At 51.2% G+C, this 22,610-nt stretch overlaps 1 protein-coding gene across 1 annotated transcript in view; it reads left to right on the forward strand.

The window, feature by feature from the left end:
- Positions 1–22,610, forward strand: part of KHDRBS3 (KH RNA binding domain containing, signal transduction associated 3) — a 443,659-nt gene that overhangs the window by 95,213 nt on the left and 325,836 nt on the right. The window contains exon 3 of the mRNA XM_030219492.1: positions 9,229–9,345. Within this exon, the coding sequence (XP_030075352.1) occupies positions 9,229–9,345 (117 nt within the window). The remainder of the gene's footprint in view (positions 1–9,228; positions 9,346–22,610) is intronic.

A 22,610-nucleotide genomic window follows, 5' to 3' on the forward strand; every position in this document is an offset into this window, starting at 1 on the left:
GCAGGGAGGGGGGATAACCCTGGAACTGGGAGGGAGGGGGGACCCTGACACACACTCTCATTCTCACACACACACGCGCACCCAGTCTCAATCTCTCTCTGTCACACACACACACTCGCACATTCACTCTCTCAAACATACACACTCTGAGGAAAACCTTGTTAGCGCCCGTTTCATTACATACAGAAACGGGTCTTTTTTTACTAGTATCTTTATAAAATAGCAGCACAAATAAAGATCAAATTGTGGCTACAATTTGGCCTCGCACATTTGACACAAGCTCAAGAGCAGTTGTAAATGTAGATGCTTGAGTTATATGTGTACTAGCCGTTAAGCCCGTAACAACGGGCAAGGTTTTTGTTTTCCTATGGCCTCCCCCCATGTCCAGCAACCCTCCTGTCCCCCCTCCCATCCGCTCCATCCACCCATGTCCATCAACTGTTCTCTCCCCTACCCTCCATCCTCGGGCTCCCATCCATGTCCACCCATCTCCTAAGTGTACCGCGATTGTGACCTCCTCTGCCCTGCTGTCCCCTCTGCCGCCATTTCACCCCCCCTCCCGGCCGCCGCCACCTTTGTCGCCCCCCCCTCTTTCCGCCGTCGTCGTGTCCTCCTTCTGCTGCTTTCGTTACCTCCCGTGATTCTTCCTGTCGTGTCATCAGTTCTCCTCCATTGCTGCGTCCGTTTCCCTCAGTTCTGCCCCCTCCTTCCCTCCCTGCTCCCTCCTCCTCCGATTTCCACGCCCATGTCCAAGCCCTCCTCCTTATTGGGCTGTACTGCTGGTGGAGGCGGGGCTTGGACTTCTGCACTGTCAACGTTCGGTCTCTACTGCGCATTTGCGGGTGAGCCGGTCACTTGTCATTTATATGTTTGATAGTTATGTATATTGTGACCTAAAATGAACTAATCAAGGCAATATAATCTTTAGAAAGAAATGCTTCTTCATGCAGTCTTTTTCCATGAACCTCTATGGTGCCACTCAAAGGTTCAAAATTTAATTATCTCTGAGATTTACACACCCACCGTGTCAAGGTTGTGAATTAGATATTCTCCAAGGACAAGCAGGCTGGATTGTACTCGCAACTGGATCGACGTAAACGTCGGCCCCGGAGCCGGCATTTGCCATGGCAAATGGAAAAATTTTGCTAGAGCCTTCTGGCGTGCATGCAGCACACACCGTGCATTAGCGGACTGCCTTCTCGCCGTTCAAGCGCGTATCTCAGTTTCATTTTTTCCACAGTGAGGTGTGGCAGGTTCATTCTGTGCCCCTTGTTAGTGCCCAGGAAAAGAGCCTTCTCTTTTTGATATTTGACTTTTAGTCGTGTATTTTTTCCGTCATTTATTTTCTTCCTTTTTTTTTTTTTTTTAAAAGAAAGAGTCTTTTATTTTCATAAGTTCCTTTTTTTCCCCTTGTTTAAATTTCCTTTCTTTTTCGATGCTGGCTGGGTTTCTACCCCTTTTTTGTGCCCTTTTTACTTAGGCACAGTCGAGTCCTTTGATATCATTGGTGCCGCTTTTCCTTCCATGTCATCAAAGACACCCTGCAGCTTCAAAAGTTGTACTCGGTACAACCGGACCATCTCAGGTACAGATACCCATTCTTGGTGTGTTCACTGCCTTGGGCCCGACCATAGTACAGCTCTTTGTGCCCTGTGTCTTCATATGAAGAAAAGGACCCAACTGGCTTGAAGCCCAACGTGAGAAACATTTTGGGGCTCGATCCGTTCCTTCGACATCGGCATCAGTACTGATGTCGGCAGCGTCGACATCGAAGGACACATCGACATTAGGAGCAGAGGTACACATGGCTGCTGGGAGCAGTGAGGCATCGAGTGGGTCTCCACCTACTCGAGGCCTCCTGCTGTACAGTCCCCCCAGGACTGACCTTTGTCGGACCTAACCCCAAGGCGACGTGAGGATTCGATGTCGTCCTCGATGGCACCAAGGATCCTCGGTGGCGGGCATCGAGCGAAGGCTAAGAAGCATTCTCTCTCGACACACGGAGCTCTGGGGTGTCAAAGGATTCGGCACCCTAGAAGTGTCGGCGCCGGGAGGACCACTCCCCCTCTATACAGGTGGTGCCGATGCGTCGACCTTTTAGCAGTTCGGTTCCTGCTTCTGAACCTCATCTGATTCTGCCACCGACTGCTCAACTGGGCCCCCGGCCTTCTCCGATGGCGGCTCTCGACAGTTGCGCTATTCTACTTCGGCGTCGCGGGTGCTTGCGCCTGCTGTGCCGTCTGCTGCAGCTGCGTCTGGTCCTTCACCTGAGGTGAGGTCCCCGTCCTCGGTGCCTTCGGCTCCGGTGTCAGCTGCCACTGAGGTCAACTCCCCATCGACGTCAGTGGAGGAAGCTTCACCGCAGTCCATGCGGGCATCAGCCCCTTGATGTCACCATTGAGGACGTCGGTCCTTGGCGTCGAGGCAGGCTCAGGCTCTGAGTTTCCATAGGGAAGTGCTTTCTGATACTGAGGAGGAGCGCTTGTGGGAATCAGAGGACGATCCCAGGTACTTTTCCTCTGATGAGTCTTTGGGGATTCCCTCTGAACCTTCCTCTCCATCTGAAAGGAGACTGTTTTATTTATTTATTGCATTTGTATCCCACATTTTCCTACCTATTTGCAGGTTGTTTCTTCCTGAGAGCCTCTGTTTTTCATCATTTGTGCGGGAAATGGCCGAGGCCATTCCATTCCCTATGGATGAGCCCAGGGCTGAGATGTTTGAGGTCCTGGACTATACCTCTCCACCTAAGAAGGCAGTGACAACTCCTTTGCATAAGGTACTCTGGGAAGTCCTTATGCGAAACTGGGCGTTCCGTCTGTCTGGTTCCGTGATCCCTAAGAAGACTTCCCAATATCAGATCCACGATGAACCTGAGTTGATGAGGTTTCAGTTACCCCACAACTCCATGGTGATGGGCTGCACCCTCAAGAGAGCCAAGAGTACTAGAGACTATGCCTCAACGCCCCTGGTCAGAGAAGCTAGGACCTTGGAATCTTTGGAATCTCATCTTTCCCCCTAAACCAACCTCTCCTCCTTCCCCATTCTCTATTCTGTGGATAACACTCTCATCCTTCCTGTCTCATCAGCTCGTAAGCTTGGGGTCATCTTCGACTCCTCCCTCTCCTTATCTGGACATATTCAACAGACTGCTAAAACCTGTCGTTTCTTTCTCTATAATATCAGCAAAAATCGCCTTTTCCTTTCTGAGCACACTACCAGAACCCTCATCCACACTCTTATCACCTCTCGCTTAGACTATTGCAACTTGCTTCTTACAGGCCTCCCATTTAGCCATCTCTCTCCTTTTCAATCTGTTCAAAATTCTGCATGACTAATATTCTGCCAGTGTCGTTATGCTCATATTAGCCCTCTCCTCAAGTCACTTCACTGGCTTCCTATCCGTTTCCGCATACAGTTCAAACTCCTCTTATTGACCTATAAGTGCATTCACTCTGCAGCTCCTCAGTACCTCTCCAATCTCATCTCTCCCTACATTCCTCCCCGGGAACTCCGTTCACTGGGTAAATCTCTCTAACTGATGGGTTGTATCCGCCTACCAGCAGGTGGAGATAGAGAACACTGAAAAACCACAGTGACCCTTGGACGGCTAGCCCCCAACTGCCTTCAGTATTTCTCTATCTCCCAGCAAGTGTGGACGTAGCTTGATCAGCTCCTGGATTTCAGTCTGCCTGGGGTGGCTCCTGTGCTTTGCCAGTTGAGCAGGGGTGTTGTGGGTCGTGGTGCCCACTTTAAAGACATATAGGTTCGCCCTTTCCCTGCCTTACCCATTCCCCCCGCTTCCCGGAGTCGCTCTGTTGCTGCCTGCCTCCAACTTTCCTCACAGCGTTAAAAAAAAAAAAAAAAAACAAACGCGCTTTTACTGCGTGGCTGTTCTGAGGCTTTTTCCAGAGATTCTGGTTCAGTACAGCTTGACCGGAGCTCGTTGACTCGGTATTCTGAGGTGAGAGTGGTGCCCATCTCCTCTGGGGAGGTCCTGCGGACGCCGTTCCGAATAGGGTAAATTTTGGTGCGAAGCCGCCATTTTATTGCCATATTTCCGTCCAGTCGGGCGATGGTTGCTGAGGGAGTTAAGCGCTGCTCCCGTTGTGGTAAACACAGATCAGCAGCGGGGCTGTGCAAAACATGCTCCTTAGACGCTCACGCTAGTATGAGCATGGCGAGCGATGTTTCTTCCCGCTTGATGGAGCTGGCAGTGGGCGCCATTTTGGAAGCACCGCATGTCTCGACACTCGCAGTTGCGGAGGAGTCTGAGTGCAGGGGGACGCATCGTTTAGAGACTACCAGAGGAGCTCCTACATCCGTTTCTCCTAATTCGGAGGTGGAAGGTCAGGGTGAGTTTTTCTCCCCTGAGTTTGTGCTTTTAATACATAAAGTTTTCATGCTGAAAAGAGCTCTGCCGCAGGTGTCTGACATTGCGTTGCATCCTGGGTTCCCTTCGGTGTTGAGGCCCCGGGGATGGCTTCAGATGTTATTTCCTCCCCCGAACGTTGGAAACACGCTAAACATAGACGGGTAAATTCCCCGTCTGAAAGTGGCACATATCCTTTTTCTCCCCCCGTGGTCGGGCAGTGGAGAGTCTGAGGGATCTGGCAAGCCCTCAGGGATGGATGATCCAGAGGAGGGTGCCTCTGAATTTGGCATCCCAATGCGGTCCGGATTTTCCACCGCGACCAGCTGCCAGCTCTCATTACTGACGCCTTGCAGGCCCTCTCGATTGATGATCCTGCTGAAGGCGAGGCCTCCTTTGTTAATCTTAGGATGGCAAGTACTAAGAAGCCTACTCGGGCCTTTCCGATGCATGACTCCATCCAAGAGCTTATTTTTGCTCAATGGTCTGACCCCGATGGGCCTTTGAAAGTGGCCAGGGCTATAGGTCAGCTTTACCCTCTGAGTGAGGAGCATTTGGCTCCTTTGGGGATGCCTAAAGTGGATGCGTTGGTCACGACGGTGACAAAAAAGACCACTCTCCCATTAGAGGGAGGGGTCGCTTTGAAAGACATGCAGGACCGGCGACTGGAGTCCGCGCTGAAGCGGCCCTTTGAAATTGTGGGCCTTGCCTTGAGGGTGTCTATTTGCAGTTCCTATGCAGCCCGGGCATGTCTTTCCTGGCTACAGCAGGCGGTGGAACAGCCCACCGATGGTGCGGGTCCCCTTTCTGAGGTTGCCCCGCGGATGGAGTTGGCCCTGTCATTTTTGGCTGACGCCCTTTATGATCTGGTCAGAGCTTTGGCTAAACAGATGTCTGTGGCGGTGTCTGCCCGCCGCCTTCTTTGGCTGTGGCGTTGGGCGGCTGACATGGCTTCTAAGCAAAGGCTGGTGAGGCTACCTTTCGGGGCCTCCTGTTATTTGGAGAGGAATTGGAGAAGATTGTGAAAGACCTGGGGGACTCTAAACCCCAGCGGTTACCTGAGGGTAGGCTGAGGCCTTCTTCCAAGCGTTCTCTGTTGCCCTCCTCTTCCAGACTTCGCTTCTGTGAAGCTCGCAGGTATCGCCCGGGGCGCTCTGCTGGGTTTTCTCAACGTGCCCGTTTTCAGCAGAGGAACTCCTTTCGCTCGGACAAATGTTCCGCAGGGGCCGGTTCAAAGCCAGGAGTTCAGGGGCGTCCTCCACAATGATAGGACACCGGTCCACTCCTCCATGCCTGCAATAGGAGGACGTCTTTCCCTCTTTCTAGAGGAGTGGACCAAGATTTCCTCGGATCAGTTGGTCCTGGACCCGATCAGAGAAGGTTACTGACTGGAATTCGGTGCCCCGGTGAGAGACGTGTTTGTGGAGTCCCGATGTGGCACTGCTGTAAAACGGGCAGCGGTAGAGGAGACCTTACATGTCTTGCTGCACCTCGGAGCGGTGATCCCGATACCTCCCGCCGAATGCGGCTGCGGCCGCTATTCCATTAATTTTGTCGTGCCTCGAAAAGGCGGGTCTTGCAGACCAATCCTCGACTTATGAAGAGTCAACGAGGCCCTCAGAGTACGACATTTTCGAATGGAAACCCTGCGCTCCGTCATTGCGGTGGTACAGCCAGGAGAGTTTCTCACGTCTCTGGACCTAAAGGAAGCATGTTTGCACATTCCTATCTGGCCTCCACATCAGCGGTTTCTCCGCTTTGCGGTGTTGGGAAAACATTTCCAGTTTCGGGCCTTGCCTTTCGGCCTAGCCACAGCTCCCCGTACCTTTTCCAAGGTAATGGTGATCGTAGCTGCCTGTCTCAGGCGAGAGGGTATGTTCACCCTTATCTCGACGACTGGCTCATCAGAGCAGATTTGGCAGACGAAAGTAGTCTTGTCACAGCCAGAGTGGTTACAGTCCTGCAGACTCCTAGGCTGGGTGGTCAATATACTCAAAAGTCACCTGACCCCCTCTATCTCTCGAGTATTTGGGGGTTTGGTTCGACACGGTCTCGGGGTTTGTCTTTTTCCCCGACCAAAGGCGGTGCAAGCTTCAGACTCAGGTCCATCTGCTTCTGTGGATGCCTCGCCTGCGAGCTTGGGACTTTGTCCAGCTGCTGGGGTCGATGACGGCCACCTTGGAGGTGGTTCCATGGGTGAGCATGGGTGAGAGCTCATATGAGGCCTCTGCAGATTACCCTGCTTCAACAATGGTCTCCGATTTCCCAGGAATATCAACGCAGACTAACGTGGCTCCCGTGGCCCGGCTCAGTATGGAGTGGGGGCTCTCTGACGGGATGCTGCACCAAGGAATGCCGCTTGCGCTTCCTTCTTGGTGCCTGGTGATAACGGATGCCAGCCTTTTAGGCTGGGGAGCGCATTGCCAGGGAAGCTATGCTCAGGGTCAGTGGACAACCGTGGGAGCGGGGTGGTCCATCAATCGCTTGGAACTGAGTGCGATATTCCAGGCTCTTATGGCCTTCCAAAAGCCTCTGAAGGGGCTTGCGGTCCGGGTCCTGTCAGACAACACGACAGCGGTGGCCTACATATATTGTCAGGGCGGCACTCAGTACAGGGCCCTGGCCGCGGAGGCCACTCAGATTTGCCACTGGGCCGAGCTTCACCTGCAGCTTCTGTCAGCAGCTCACATAGCAGATCAGAGCAACGTGCAAGCCGATTTTCTCAGTAGGCATCACATTGACCCGGCAGAATGGGAACTGGCAGAATAAGCTTTTCTTTAGATTTGTGCCAAATGGGGGACACCCGGAATGGATTTAATTGCATCAAGTGCAAACGCCAAAGTCCCTCGCTTTTTCAGCAGAAGGAGAGATCCTCACTCGGCGGGGTTGGATGCTTTGGCTCAACCCTGGCCCTCTGTCCTCCTGTATGTGTTCCCTCCTTGGCATTTGATAGGGCGAGTCCTCCTTCGGATTCGACTACATCGGGGATTGGTGATTCTTATCGCTCCGGACTGGCCAAGGCGTCCGTGGTAGGCGGATCTCCGTCAGATGATGGTGGAGGCTCCATTTCGTTTGCCTCTGGTGTCGAACCTGTTGGTTCAAGGTCTGATGTCTATGGAGGATCCCTGCCGATTTGGTCTTACAGCCTGGCTCTTGAGAGGGCGCAATTGAGAGACAAGGGCTACTCTAACAAGGTCATTTCCACTCTCTTGCAGGCCCGCAAGCGGTCCTCCTCCGCAGCTTATGCATGGATCTGGCGCAAGTTTGAGTCGTGGTGTGTTTCAAGGGCGATCACACCCTTGCGGGCTACAGTCTCGCCGGTGCTGGACTTTTTCCAGAATGGCTTACAAAAAGGTCTGGCTTACAATTCCCTGCGGGTTCAAGTGGCAGCATTGGCATGCTTTTGAGGGAAAGTCTCGGGCTTATCCCTTGCTGCTCATCCGGACATTGCCCGATTTCTCAGAGGGGTGCTGCAGCTCCGCCCTCCATTGCGGTCATCTTGTCCGGCCTGGAACCTGGGGCTGGTGTTGAAGGCTCAGCGTTTGCCGTTCGAGCCGCTTAAGCGAGCTTCGGAGAAGGATGTGACTCTCAAGACAGTCTTTTTGGTGGCCATGACATTGGCTAAATGTGTTTCTGAGCTTCAGGCGCTGTCCTGTCGGAACCCTTTTCTGCAATTCTCAGAATCTGGAGTAACGGTACGTACAGTGCCCTCCTTCCTGCCTAAAGTTTTTTCAGCGTTTCACCTGAACCAGGCCATTTTTCTTCCTTCTTTTTCTATGGAAGATTTTCTGGATTCCTTTGGGCAATTACATCTTTTGGATATCCGCAGGGCTCTGTTGCAGTATCTATAGATGTTAAATGACTTCAGGACCTCGGATCACCTTTTTGTATTGTTGTTAGGTCTTCGACGTGGGTATCCGGTGTCTAAGGCCACTATAGCCCGTTGGCTCAAGGAAGTCATTTTTTCTGCTTATCTGTTTTCAGGGCGGTCTCCGCCTGAAGCGTTTAGGGCGCATTCCAGGAGAGCAATTTCCTCCTCGTGGGCTGAAACAGGAGAATTCTCTCTTCAAGAGATCTGTAGTACGGCTACTTGGGCTTCTCAGCTCTTATTTGTCCGGCATTACAGGCTGGCTGTTGCAGCGAAGCAGGACGCACATTTTGGAGCGCAGGTGCTTGCTTGCGGAGTGGCCTGTTCCCGCCCTAAGTAAGGAGTGCTTTTGTACATCCCATCAGTTAATGGAGTCATCTGCTGCTGATGATAAGGAAGGGAAAATTAGGTTTTTACCTTGGTAATTTTCTTTCCTTTAGTCACAGCATATGAATCCATGATCCCTCCCTGGCTTACTTTTTTGTTGTTTGTTCAGTTCTTTCATGCAGATATCTATCTCATCGGGAGAAGTTGGAAACCAGTTTTCAGAATTTCTACATGCTGTTTTATTACAGGAGGTTGAGATCATCCCTCCTTTGTATGATTATTGCTCCTGTTCTGGGGCGTTTGTTCGCTGTGAGGAAAGTTTATGTTATTCTACCTTTATGATTCACTCTGCTTTGGAAATTTCAAATACTGAAGGCAGATGGGGCTAGCCGTCCAAGGGTCACTGTGGTTTTTCAGTGTTCTCTATCTCCACCTGCTGGTAGGCGGATACAACCCATCAGTTAATGGATTCATCTGCTGTGACTAAAGGAAAGAAAATTACCAAGGTAAGAACCTAATTTTCTCTTCTGATGAGGGAGTGTGAGTGGAGCTTTTAGTCACGCAACTGTATGTTCAATAAAATGTATCAATTTGTTTCTGTCCTGTGGAGATGGTAAGTAAAACCAGTTTATGATTTTTTTAAATTTATTTTTGCTGATAGTTCAACTTCGTTGGCAAACTTCTGGGACCACGTGGGAATTCCCTGAAGAGATTACAGGAAGAAACATTGACAAAAATGTCTATATTGGGAAAAGGTTCTATGAGAGATAAGGCAAAGGTAAGTGAGATAAGTGAAATGATTATTACTTTATTTTAGTACAATAAATAGATAAGTGTTCAGGATAGAGGAAGGTGTTTTTTTTCTTTTTTTAAAACCCTGAGTACAGCTGAAACATATATATTTTTTTAGATTTTATTGCATCAGTCTGCAGAGTGGGGTAATGCCTCACACTTGATACCAGTGACATCTTGTTCTGTTTTTTAGCGGTTAAATACATGTGGCATCTTCCACTCTCCGTAGTCTGTCTTTGGTCTATACAGTTTAGTCATACTTCCCCTGCTGTGTCCACCCCCCCCCCCCCATACATTTTGGTGATCTGCAACTCCTTAGCCCTGGGGAGAGAATTTCTTAGCTCTGTATTTGGTAATGGTAATTTCTCCAGTATAGCAGTGCCCCTACAACTTTTCATAGTCACATGTCTGAGCAGCTTCCAAGGCCCACCTCTGCTCCACTTTTTCTCTTAGTGAGCATCACTGTAGTATTTTGTAAAATTTTATTTTTCTCTGCAGTCAAATTTTTGACTGCAGTAGGTTTTTGCTGTCTCTACCTTTTTCCACTTTCCTTTCCTACAAGGTTTGTGCTTTATCAGCAAACTGTTTCCGAATTTGATGACTGACTTAGTGTAGTTGTCCCTCTTATATTTTGAAGCTTGTGGTACCTTTAGCAGTAAACAGGTTTCCTCTCTGTTGCATGTTCTCACTGTTCTGGCCCTTTCTGTTACCTGACGGAGGGCTTCTAATTGTACACCACAACCACATACCAAGCTGTAGTTGTACCTTGTTTCTCACCCACTGGTGTTCCCCAACTAGCCTGCTTTGACACTTCCAGTGCGAGAAGTCGGGAACAATATTTGTGCTCTCTGTGGCTGCACTGTGCACACAGTCCTTTGTATGGTATAGTTGTACACAGACTGACTTAACATAGAGACATAGACACATAGAAATGATGACAGATAAAGACCATAGAGCCTATCCAGTCTGCCCGTCGAGGTCACCTTTATCCCTTCCTCTGCCATAGAGAATCCTATGTGCTTGTCCGATGCTTTCATGAATTCACATGCCAAGACAGAGGGAACCAAAAGCACTGTAAATGAAAAACACAAAAGAAGCACAGTAGGCCTCAAAGTGGGATATAAGAAGCAGACTTTATTGGAGACCTGCATCAGGAATCTAATCTAATATGTTAATTCCTCAGCGTCCCTCCGGACCAGCCCAGGATTGGACGGATGGCTTGTGTACGCCTTCCAGCAGGTGGAGACTGAGAAAATTCTGACTCTAGAGAGCCAATAAGAGCCCTGGCCATGTGACCCTAGCCTCAATATTTTCTCAGTCTCCAGCAGGCAGGAGGTGAGCCTATTAGTCTCTCTCTCTCTCTCTTTAAGAAATAATAATTATAATAATAGTTTTTCTATGCATGGGGAATTTCAGTTTAGAGGCTTGGCAGATAGGGATTTATTGTCTTTTCCAGGCTTTGGGGTGTTAAACTCGGGTGTCCCCGAGTTCCTCCCCCCCTTCCTCCCCATCTCCCTTATTTAGTTGGGAAGGGCTACCCTTTCGGTGGAAAGGTGTATTGCTTACTTTAAAAGAAAATAAAAGAAATTATATTAAAAGGAAAAGCCTTTTCTTTCCCCAAAGTGCAAACGAGCAGGCAGCTCCGTTGTGCCCTATTGCTCTTGTGGAGTTTTATTTTTTCTAGCTCAGCTGTTTGAAAAAAAAAAAAAGAGAAATAATTGAATAATACAGTGTCCGTGGCCTTAACGAGTGATTTTCTTATTTAGATTTTTCTTCCTCCGTTTCCTCGCATTTTGGCAGCGGCGGTTTGTTTAAAAAAAAAAAAAGAGGCACGAAGTGTTGTTTCAAGGGCAGAGAGAGCTCAGCTTTGGCGGGCAGGCTAAAGCGTTGTTTGTCAGCGTCGGGGTGTAAGTGCTCTCGGCTCGTGCAAGTCCTCTATGGCGCTAGTTGTTTCTTCAGTGCCTTTTCCTCTGTCTGCGTCAGCGATTATCTGGTTCTTCGTTTGCCGGTCTGTCACGTCTGCCTTATTGCTTCGGACCTCCATGATTCTTTAGACTTGGCGCGAAAGGCCGCCATCTTGCCTGCAGCTGCAGTTTTTTTCAGCGTGGGAGCTCTTCTTTGATTCTCAGTTTGCTGGAAGGCAGAAGGAAACGGAGGTAGTGTTTTCTGGTGCAGTCTGGAGGACCTCAGGAGGGGGAATTTCTCCCTGAGTTTGTCCTCCAGATGTACTAGTCGTCGTTTTCTTTTTTTTTTTTTTAATTTTTTTTTAATGAAATTATATTCTTTACAAGCATTACAACTTGAACAGGAAAAATCAGACAAGCAAATTTTTAAGAAATCGTATTCAAAAAAGAAATAATAAATTTACATCTTGTATTAGACTACAAATGGTGTGGGGGGGGGGGGGGGGGAGGATCCCGTTATAAACTCAGGAGATGAGATTTAAGTAGAAATATTTATAATCATAAAGAAAAGGCCTAATACAATTATCCACCATTATATTCATAATATTCCTCTAACCATTAATCGTTTATTTATTTATTTATTACATTTGTGCCCCGCGCTTTCCCACATACAGCAGGCTCAATGCGGCTTACATAGTAAGCATTATAAAGAACATGTAAGAGGAATATTATAAACTGTGAGATAAGCATAGCTGCTTACATAGTAAAAAGCATTACAAAGGACATGTAATAAGAATATTATAAACTGTGAAAAGCACAGTGGCAACAATGCCCAAGAATATTTGAATTATAATAGGGAATGATCATGTGAGTCCCATTAGTCTCATAGTTTTTTTTGATCAATAAACTGTCTTAAGTGTTCTGGAAGAAAAAAAAAACATATTTTGTTCCCAAATATTTAATATTACATTTACAGGGGTAATTTAAATTAAATGATGCTCCTAAGGCTATTGTTTCAGTTCTTAACGCCAGGAAAGCTTTTCGTCTCTCCTGGGTTTGCTTAGTAACATCAGGGAAAACCCATATTTTTCCTCCATAAAATAATGTTTGTAGGTTTTTTAAAGCCAATCTTCTCACAGCTTCTTGGTCTTGTTCAAAAATAAATGAAACAAGTAAAGTTTGTCTCTCAGTTACTGATATTAAAGATGTTTCCAAAATAGCTGAAATATTCATTTCTCCTTGAACTTGTGGTAAACTCTGTAAATCCTCTTTATCTGTCTTAGTAGGCAAGTAGTATATTTTGTTTAAAGGCGGAATAGTTTCTGGGGAAGATTTTAAGTTCTCAATCAAGTAACGTTTAAATATCTCCAGAGGAGTATATACAGATGTTCGAGGAAAATTCAATAATCGGAGATTTAACCTTCAATTATAATTCTCAAATTGTTCCATTTTTACGATGTAACAAACCATTATCCTTTAACAGCTGTACTGAAGTTTCTTTCGTTTTATTCACATCATCAAACCTATTTTTTCATTAACTTCAGTGTTCATCGTTGCAAATACTGTAGACAACTTTTGAACAGTACTCACAAGCATCTCTATTTGGTCTGCGGAATTCGTCACGGTCCGATCCAGGTGCTGGAGTTTATCCCAAATAGACTCCAGGGTAACCGCCGCAGATGCGACCTTAGGTGTTTCTAGACCCGTCGAGAGAACCGAAGTTCCATATCATCAAGCTGATCAATCCATAGACTGGTGGGTTGTGTCCATCTACCAGCAGGTGGAGATAGAGAGCAAACTTTTGCCTCCCTATATGTGGTCATGTGCTGCCGGAAACTCCCCAGTATGTTCTCTATCTCAGCAGGTGGTGGTCACACACAGCAGCAGCTCTGGCTAGGCCTCCAAGCCTAATCCTTAGGTTTTGTTGAGGCCTGGGGTTGAGGGCTCTTTTGAGCAAGTGCAAACCTGGTGGTGCCAGGTCCCTCCTTTTCTCCCCCCTCCCGCTGGCTCCGTTAAAAAAAAAAAAAAAAAAAAATTTTAAACGTCCTTAAAGGCGTTTATTTCGACGTTTATTTAAACGTTCATTGCAGCTACTCACTGGGACACCAGTTCGTTACAGCTCGGAGCGGCAAGCAGGTAATTTTACCTTTTTATAGCGGGCAGGGGGTTCCCCGATTCTTCTCCTCGTGGCATATGGCGTCGGAGGGCGAGGGCGCAAAGGGTCGATCCCCGGATCGCTGGAGCGCTTCTAAAGGGGATGCGGGGGTTTTACAGCCTGATTCGCCCTTGATGGGTGACAGTTTAGTGACCGATGAATGTCCCGGTCCTTCCTCCGGCGTGGCGGTTTTTCCCGCCATAAACGCCCATCCCCCGCTCCTCGCCTCCGCCATCTTGGCCGGCCACGCGGCTCGGACGGCTTCTTCGTGGGCCGCCCTTGAGGTTGGAGACATTAATGCCATGAACGCCCTTAATTTGGGCGACGGCACAAAAGCGGCTAAAGTTAAGCGCCGTTCTTCCCGCGCGGCTCCTTTGCGGAGTGTCGCGCCGGACGCCATTTTGGATGCGCAGCATGTCTCTCCCCCGCTCTTGCGAGCGCCGGTTGAGGGTGCGTCTAGGGCTGTGGCCCAGGCTGCGGAAGTGCACAGTCTGGGGGGTTTCTCCCCCGAGTTTGTTTTGCTGCTGCATCAGGCCTTCCTCATGCAAAACGCTGCCCCTGCTCCCTCGTCTGGTAAAGAGGTTGAGGTGCCCAGAGGTAAACGCCCTCGGGTTGATTCCCAGGCCTTGGAGGACTTTGTCTCCTCCGATGTAGATGAGGGCAGCGTGTCTGAGGTCTCCCAACGGTCCTTTGCGGATTCCTTGGAGGAGATAGATCCCCGCTCGGATGGAGCGGATGACCCCTCTGCAGCGCGGCTTTTTAGCCCAGAGGATTTGCCCAACCTGTTGTTACAGGCCATGGACACTTTGAAGATTTCCTCTCCGGAGGACGTCTCTCCCTCAGCCCCTGTTGGCTCTGCCATTATGCTGGGGACGTAGCGCCCGCCTAGAACCTTCCATGTGCATGATGCCATGCACACCTTAATTTCGGCTCAATGGGATGTCCCGGAAGCGAGCCTCAAAGTGGCTAGGGCTATGTCCCGCCTCTATCCTTTGCCTGAAAGTGAACGTGAGGCCTATCTGTGGCCTACCGTGGATTCTTTAATCACTGCGGTGACTAAGAAAACGGCTTTGCCGGTGGAAGGTGGCACGGCCCTAAAGGACGCCCAAGACAGAAGATTGGAGGCGGCCTTAAGGTCGTCCTTTGAGGCGACTGCTTTAAGTTTGCAGGCCTCGGTTTGCGGTTCCTATGTGGCCAGGGCGTGCCTGACTATGGTGCAGCGGGCTTCCCCCTCGGATCATTCCTTGAGGGCTGATTGGCCGGCCCTGGAATCGGGCTTAGCCTATTTGGCAGACTTGCTGTATGATGTCTTGAGAGCCTCAGCTAAAGGCATGGCTCAGACAGTCTCTGCGCGGCGGTGGCTTTGGCTGAAACATTAGTCTGCTGACCACGCCTCTAAATCCCGCCTGGCTAGATTGCCTTTTAAAGGCAAGCTGCTCTTTGGGGTCGAGCTGGACAAAATCGTGACCGATCTCGGCACGTTTAAGGGCAAGAAATTACCAGAGGTCAGGGCTCGGGCTAGTACTCGTCCCGGTACCTTCAGAGGACGGTTGCAGGAAGCCCGTCGGTACCGCCCGGGCAAGTCGGGCTCCTCTGCCCCTTCTTCCTTCAAGAGGAATTTCTCCCCCAAGCAGCATTCCTTTCGCAGAGACCACCGTCCCGGAGGTGCTCCCTCCGGTCCTCCCCCAGGGTCTCGTACCCAATGACGGGGCCTTGGTCCACGCCCCAGTGCAGATTGGAGGACGGCTGTCCTCGTTTCTGGGCGAGTGGACCACAATAACTTCAGACGCGTGGGTGCTGGAAGTCATCAGAGACGGCTACAAGCTAGAGTTCTGCCGACCCTTAAAAGACGGGTTCGTACTCTCTCCCTGCAAGTCTCCGGTCAAGCTGTGGCAGTGCAGCAGACCTTGGACAATCTGATCCGCCTGGGCGCGGTCGTTCCGGTGCCAGAAAGTCAGCTTGGCAAGGAACGTTACTCCATTTACTTTGTGGTACCAAAGAAAGGAGGTTCTGTCCGGCCTATCCTCGACCTCAAAGGGGTCAATCGGGCCTTGAAAGTGCGGCACTTTCGCATGGAGACTCTCCGCTCTGTTATAGCGGCAGTGAAGGCAGGAGAGTTCCTGGCATCCTTGGGCATCAAGGAAGCGTACCTGCATATTCCCATCTGGCCTCCTCATCAACGCTTTCTGCGTTTTGCAGTCCTGGGACGACACTTCCAGTTCAGAGCCCTCCCATTCGGGTTGGCTACTGCTCCGCGGACCTTTTCCAAAGTAATGGTGGTCATCGCGGCCTTCCTACGAAAGGAAGGGGTACAAGTCCATCCTTATCTGGACGACTGGTTGATCCGAGCCCCCTCTTATGCAGAGTGCGGCAAGCTGTGAACCGGGTAGTTGCTCTTTTGAGCTCCCTGGGATGGATCATCAACTGGGAGAAGAGCCAGCTGCGCCCGACTCAGTCCCTGGAGTACCTGGGAGTTCGATTCGACACCCAAGTGGGCAGAGTGTTCCTGCCAGACAATCGAATTGTCAAACTTCAGGCTCAAGTGGACCAGTTCCTAGTAGCCTCTCCTCCTCGGGCTTGGGACTATGTGCAGCTGTTGGGCTCTATGACGACCATGATGGAAGTAGTGCCCTGGGCCAGGGCTCATATGAGACCACTTCAACAATCTTTGCTGCGGCGCTGGACTCCGATGTCGGAGGATTATGCTGTGCGCCTTCCCTTGGACCCAGCAGTGCGCAAGGCGCTGAGCTGGTGGATGCAGACAGACAAGTTGTCTGCGGGAATGCCTCTGGTGACCCCAGAGTGGATTGTCGTCACGACGGACGCCTCTTTGTCGGGCTGGGGAGCCCACTGCTTGGGAAGGACAGCGCAGGGGCTCTGGTCTCCTGCAGAGGCAAAGTGGTCTATCAACCTCCTGGAACTCAGAGCCATTCGGTTGGCGCTTTTGGAGTTCATCCCGGTACTGGTGTTGAAGCCTGTACGGGTCCTGTTAGACAATGCCACGGCTGTGGTCTATGTCAACCGCCAGGGAGGTACCAAGAGCGCCCCTCTAGCCAAGGAGGCTATGAATCTTTGCCAGTGGGCGGAAGCGAACCTGGAGCAGCTTTCAGCGGCCCACATTGCCGGAGTCATGAATGTCAAGGCGGTCTTTCTCAATCGCCATACCTTGGAGCCCGGAGACTGGCAAATATCTGCTCAGGCGTTCTTGGACATCACGAAGCGCTGGGGCCAGCCGAGCCTAGTTTTGATGGCGTCATCGGCCAATTGCCAAGTGCCGCGCTTTTTCAGCAGAGGACGGGACCCTCGATCCCTGGGAGTAGATGCTCTTCAACAGTGGCCGACACAAGAGCTCCTCTATGTGTACCCGCCCTGGCCCATGTTGGGCAGGGTGCTAGACCGGGTGGTAAAGCATCCCGGCAGGGTAATCCGGGTGGGTCCGGATTGGCCCAGACGTCCCTGGTATGCGGACTTGATCAGGCTCTCAGTCGACGATCCTCTGCGGCTGTCAGTGGAGCAGGGCCTGTTACATCAGGGTCCCGTGGTGATGGAGGATCCCTCCCCCTTTGGTCTTACGGCCTGGCTATTGAGCGGCAGCGTCTGAGGAAGAAGGGCTTCTCAGACAAGGTCATCGCCACTATGCTAAGAGCGAGGAAGCGCTCTACTTCTACTGCTTACGCCAGGGTTTGGCGTATCTTTGCAGCGTGGTGTGAAGCAGGCTCACTTTCTCCCTTCACTGCTCCAATTTATTCAGTGTTGGCGTTCCTGCAAGAAGGTCTGGAGAAAGGCCTGTCGCTCAGTTCCCTTAAAGTCCAGGTAGCGGTTCTGGCTTGCTTCAGGGGCCGCCTGAAGGGTGCTTCCCTGGCTTCGCAGCCAGATGTGGTGCGCTTTCTCAAGGGAGTTAATCACCTGCGCCCTCCTCTGCACTCAGTGGTGCCTGCGTGGAATCTCAACCTGGTGCTAAGAGCGTTGCAGAAGCCGCCTTTTGAACCCTTGTTAAGGGCATCTCTGAAAGACCTGACGTGGAAAGCAGTCTTTTTGGTGGCTATCACTTCAACCAGAAGAGTTTCCGAGCTCCAGGCGCTCTCATGTCGAGAGCCTTTTCTGCAGTTCACTGAGGCAGGAGTGACTATTCGCACAGTGCCTTCCCTTCTGCCCAAGATTGTTTCTCGCTTCCATGTGAATCAGCAGCTCTGTCTCCCTTCCTTTCGTAGGGAGGACTACCCAGAGGAGTACTCTGCTCTTAAATATCTGGATGTGAGGCGAGTCATCATCAGATACTTGGAAGTGACCAATGATTTCCGGAAATCGGATCATCTGTTTGTCCTGTTTGCAGGTCCTCGTAAGGGTCTGCAGGCTGCTAAGCCTACAGTGGCAAGATGGGTCAAGGAAGCCATTGCAGCGGCTTATGTGGCCGCAAGGAAGGTGCCGCCTATCCAGCGGAAGGCTCACTCCACAAGAGCTCAGGCGGCCTCGATGGCAGAGGCCGGTTCCGTCTCCTTGGAAGAGATATGCAAGATGGCAACTTGGGCTTCGGCCCATACATTCTCCAAGCATTACCGCTTGACTGTGGCTGCTCGGGCGGAGGCCCGGTTTGGAGCTTCAGTGTTGCGGTCAGGGATTTCAATGTCCCGCCCTGGGTGAGTACTGCTTCGGTACATCCCACCAGTCTATGGATTGATCAGCTTGATGATATGGAAGGTAAAATTATGTATAATCATACCTGATAATTTTCTTTCCATTAATCATAGCTGATCAATCCATAGCCCCTCCCAGATATCTGTACTGTTTTTATTCTGGTTGCATTTCAGGTTCAAGCTTAGTCTTCAGTTACTTCAGAAAGACTTCGTGTTCAAGTTTTTTCACTTGGATTCTTCAAGAGTTGAGACGAGTTTGTGTTACAGTGAGCTGCTGCATTCCTCTCCCCCCCGTTTTACGGGGCTGGATTGAGACATAAATTCTGCCGGCACTCCCTCCCGCTTTGTGCGGCTGTAGGGCAGCTTTGTACCCCTCCCGCTTCGGCGGTGTTAGGGTCAGTCAGCTCCTCCCGCGGTTGCGGTTGCAGGATAAGCCAGATCCCCCCGCATCGGCGGGTGTGGTGTCCCTCCCCCGCTCCGCGGGGATGAGCTGGACGGATTCCCCTCCCCCACTTGTGTGGGGATGAGCTGGGTTAATTCCCCTCTCCCGTTTCGGCGGTGGTGAGCTGGGCAGAGTGTCCCTTCGTGGGTGTAATTCTCTAAGTGCTGAGTCCTGCGGATGGAGCTTTGATATCGACATACTGAGGAGTTTCTGGCAGCATATGACCACATATAGGGAGGCAAAAGTTTGCTCTCTATCTCCACCTGCTGGTAGATGGACACAACCCACCAGTCTATGGATTGATCAGCTATGATTAATGGAAAGAAAATTATCAGGTATGATTATACATAATTTTACCTTCTCCGAACCTCAGTCGGATCATTGACCTCAGGCCCCCGATGCAGTATACCTCCGTCCTCTTCATGAGCAGAAGATACGCCCCGCTGGACGAGTCCGGCTGGATGCGGCGGTGGGAAAAGAGTCGGAAGAGGCAATGTTGTGTCTCCTTGAGCCAGAAACTCAGCGGGAATCTTTCCGACTTCAGGTACGGTGGAGTGCCTCGTTGTAAATCTCTCTATGCTTTGCTGTGTGGGCGATGAAGTTCTGGTCGACGGGGTTCACACCTTCACGGAGCCTTTCCTTTTCGTATGGGGCATAATTATTGAGAAAAAAAAGAAAAATATTCACTGGAAACGCAGCAAACACAGAGAGAGCATTCACGAGGAGCTTAGAGTGCCGCCATCTTGGTCCGCCCCCTTGGGAGTCATATCAGTCGTTCTTGATGAACAAATCTGGTCTTGGGGCTGAAGTTCCAGAGGAGTCTCCAGGTTTTTTCCTCCTTCAGGAGACCTACTGGTTGAGATCCATAAGTGGGTTCATTGTTGGTCCAGGATCAAACCACTGGGCTATTAGGCTACTCCTCTGTGGTCTAGGCTTTACATGAAATGCTTTCTTGCTTGCTCCTTATGCATTTAAAGTCATGGGACACCTGTATGTCTTTGTATCAATATATACAGCATTTGGACAGCCTGTTTCCATATCATCATGCTGATCAATCCGTAGACTGGTGGGTTGTGTCCATCTACCAGCAGGTGGAGATAGAGAGCAAAGCTTTTGCCTCCCTATATGTGGTCATGTGCTGCCGGAAACTCCTCAGTATGTTCTCTATCTCAGCAGGTGGTGGTCACACACAGCAGCAGCTCTGGCTAGGTCTCCAAGCCTAATTTTTAGGTTTTGTTGAGTACCTGGGGTTGAGGGCTCTTCTTGAGCAAGTGCAAACCTGGTGGCGCCAGGTCTTTCCTTTTCTCCCCCCTCCCGCTGGCTCCATTGGAAAGAAGAAAATATTTGGACGTCCTTAAGGGCGTTTATTTCAACGTTTATTGCAGCTACTCACTGGGACACCAGTTCGTTACAGCTCGGAGCGAGAAGCAGGTAATTTTTACCTTTTTGTAGCGGGCAGGGGGTTCCCCGATCGGTCTCCACGTGGCCTATGGCGTCGAAGGGCGAGGGCGCAAAGAATCGCTTCCCGGACCGCGGGTGCATTTCTAGCGGGGATGCGGGGGTCTTAAAGTCTGATTTGCCCTTGTTGGGTGTCAGTTTGGAGGCCGGTCAGTGTCCTGGTTCTTCCTCTGGTGCGGCGTTTTTTCCCGCCATAAACGCCCATCCCCCGCTGCTCGCCTCCGCCATCTTGGCCGGCCACTCTGCTCGGACGGCTTCTTCTTGGGCTGCCCTTGAGGTGGGAGACGTTAATTCTATGGCCGCCCTTGATTTGGGTGACGGCAAAAAAGCGGCCAAAGTTGAGCGCCGTTCTTCCCGCGCGGCTCCTTCGCGGAGTGTCGCGCCGGACGCCATTTTGGATGCGCAGTATGTTTCTCCCCCGCTTTTGCGAGCGCCAGTTGAGGGTGCGTCTAGGGCTGTGGCCCAGGCTGCTGAAGTGCACAGTCTGGGGGGTTTCTCCCCCGAGTTCATTTTGCTGCTGCATCAGGCCTTCCTTATGCAAAATGCTGCCCTGGCTCCCTTGACCGATAAAGGGGTTGAGGTCCCCGGAAGTAAACGCCCTCTGGTGGATTCCCAGGCCTTAGAGGACTCTGTCTCCTCTGATGTAGATGAGGGTAGCGTATCTGGGTTCTCCCAACGGTCCTTTGGGGATTCCTTGGAGGAGACGGATTCCCGCTCGGATGGAGCGGATGACCCCTCTGCAGCGCGGATTTTTCGCTCAGAGGACTTGCCCAACCTGTTAGTGCAGGCCATGAGCATGTTGAAGATTTCCTCTCCGGAGGACGTCTCTCCCTCAGCCCCTGTTGGCTCCGCCATTATGCTGGGGACGAAGCGCCCGCCTAGAACCTTCCACGTGCATGATGCCATGCACACCTTGATCTCGGCTCAATGGGATGTCCCGGAAGCGAGCCTCAAAGTGGCTAGGGCTATGTCCCGCCTCTATCCTCTGCCTGAAAGTGAACGGGAGGCCTTTCTTTGGCCTACCGTGGATTCTTTAATCACTGCGGTGACTAAGAAAACGGCGTTGCCGGTGGAAGGTGGCACGGCCCTAAAGGACGCCCAAGAAAGAAGATTGGAGGCGACCTTAAGGTCGTCCTTCGAGGCGGCTGCTTTAAGTTTGCAGGCCTCAGTTTGCGGCTCCTATGTGGCCAGGGCGTGCCTGACGATTGTGCAGCGGGCTTCCCCCTTAGATCCTTCCTTGAGGGCTCATTGGCCGGCCCTGGAATCGGGCTTGGCTTATTTGGCAGACTTGCTGTATGATGTCTTGAGAGCCTCGGCTAAAGGTATGGCTCAGACAGTCTCTGCGCGGCGGTGGCTTTGGCTGAAGCATTGGTCTGCTGAGCACGCCTCTAAGTCCCGCCTGGCTAAGTTGCCTTTTAAAGGCAAGCTGCTCTTTGGGGTCGAGCTGGACAAAATTGTGACCGATCTCGGCACGTCTAAGGGCAAGAGGTTACCAGAGGTCAGGGCTCGGGCCAGTGCTCGCCCCGGTAACTCCAGAGGACGGTTTCAGGAAGCCCGTCGGTACCGCCCGGGCAAGTCGGGCTCCTCTGCCCCCTCTTCCTTCAAAAGGAACTTCTCCCCCAAGCAGCATTCCTTTCGCAGAGACCACCGTCCCGGAGGTGCGCCCTCCGGTCCTCCCCCAGGGTCTCGTACCCAATGACGGGGTCCTGGTCCATGGCTCAGAGCAGATTGGAGGATGCCTATCCTCATTTCTGAGCGAGTGGACCAGGGTAACTTCAGACGCTTGGGTGCTGGAAGTCATCAGAGACGGCTACAAGCTAGAGTTCTGCCGACCCTTAAGAGACGGGTTTGTACTCTCTACCTGCAAGTCTCCGGTCAAAGCTGTGGCAGTGCAGCAGACTTTGGACAATCTGATCCGCCTGGGTGCGGTCGTTCCGGTGCCAGTAAATCAGCTTGGCAAGGGACGTTACTCCATTTACTTTGTGGTACCAAAGAAAGGAGGTTCTGTACGGCCTATCCTCGACCTCAAAGGGGTCAATCGGGCCTTGGAAGTTCGGCACTTTCGCATGGAGACTCTCCGCTCTGTTATAGCGGCAGTGAAGGCAGGGGAGTTCCTGGCATCCTTGGACATCAAGGAAGCGTATTTGCATATTCTCATCTGGCCTCCTCATCAACGCTTTCTGCGTTTTGCAGTCCTGGGCCGACACTTCCAGTTCAGAGCCCTCCCGTTCGGGTTGGCTACTGCTCCGCGGACCTTCTCCAAAGTAATGGTGGTCATCGTGGCCTTCCTGCGAAAGGAAGGAGTACAAGTCCATCCTTATCTGGACGACTGGTTGATCCGAGCCCCCTCTTATGCAGAGTGCGGCAAAGCTGTGGACCGGGTGATTGCTCTTTTGAGCTCCCTGGGGTGGATCATCAACTGGGAGAAAAGCCAGCTGCGCCCGACTCAGTCCCTGGAGTATCTGGGAGTTCGATTCGACACCCTAGTGGGCAGAGTGTTCCTGCCAGACAATCGGATTGTCAAGCTTCAGGCTCAGGTGGACCAGTTCCTAGTAGCCTCTCCTCTTCGGGCTTGGGACTATGTGCAGCTGTTGGGCTCTATGACGGCCACGATGCAAGTAGTGCCCTGGGCCAGGGCTCATATGAGACCACTACAAC

Source organism: Microcaecilia unicolor, chromosome 1, assembly GCF_901765095.1.
Source record: "Microcaecilia unicolor chromosome 1, aMicUni1.1, whole genome shotgun sequence".
Lineage (NCBI taxonomy): Eukaryota > Metazoa > Chordata > Amphibia > Gymnophiona > Siphonopidae > Microcaecilia > Microcaecilia unicolor.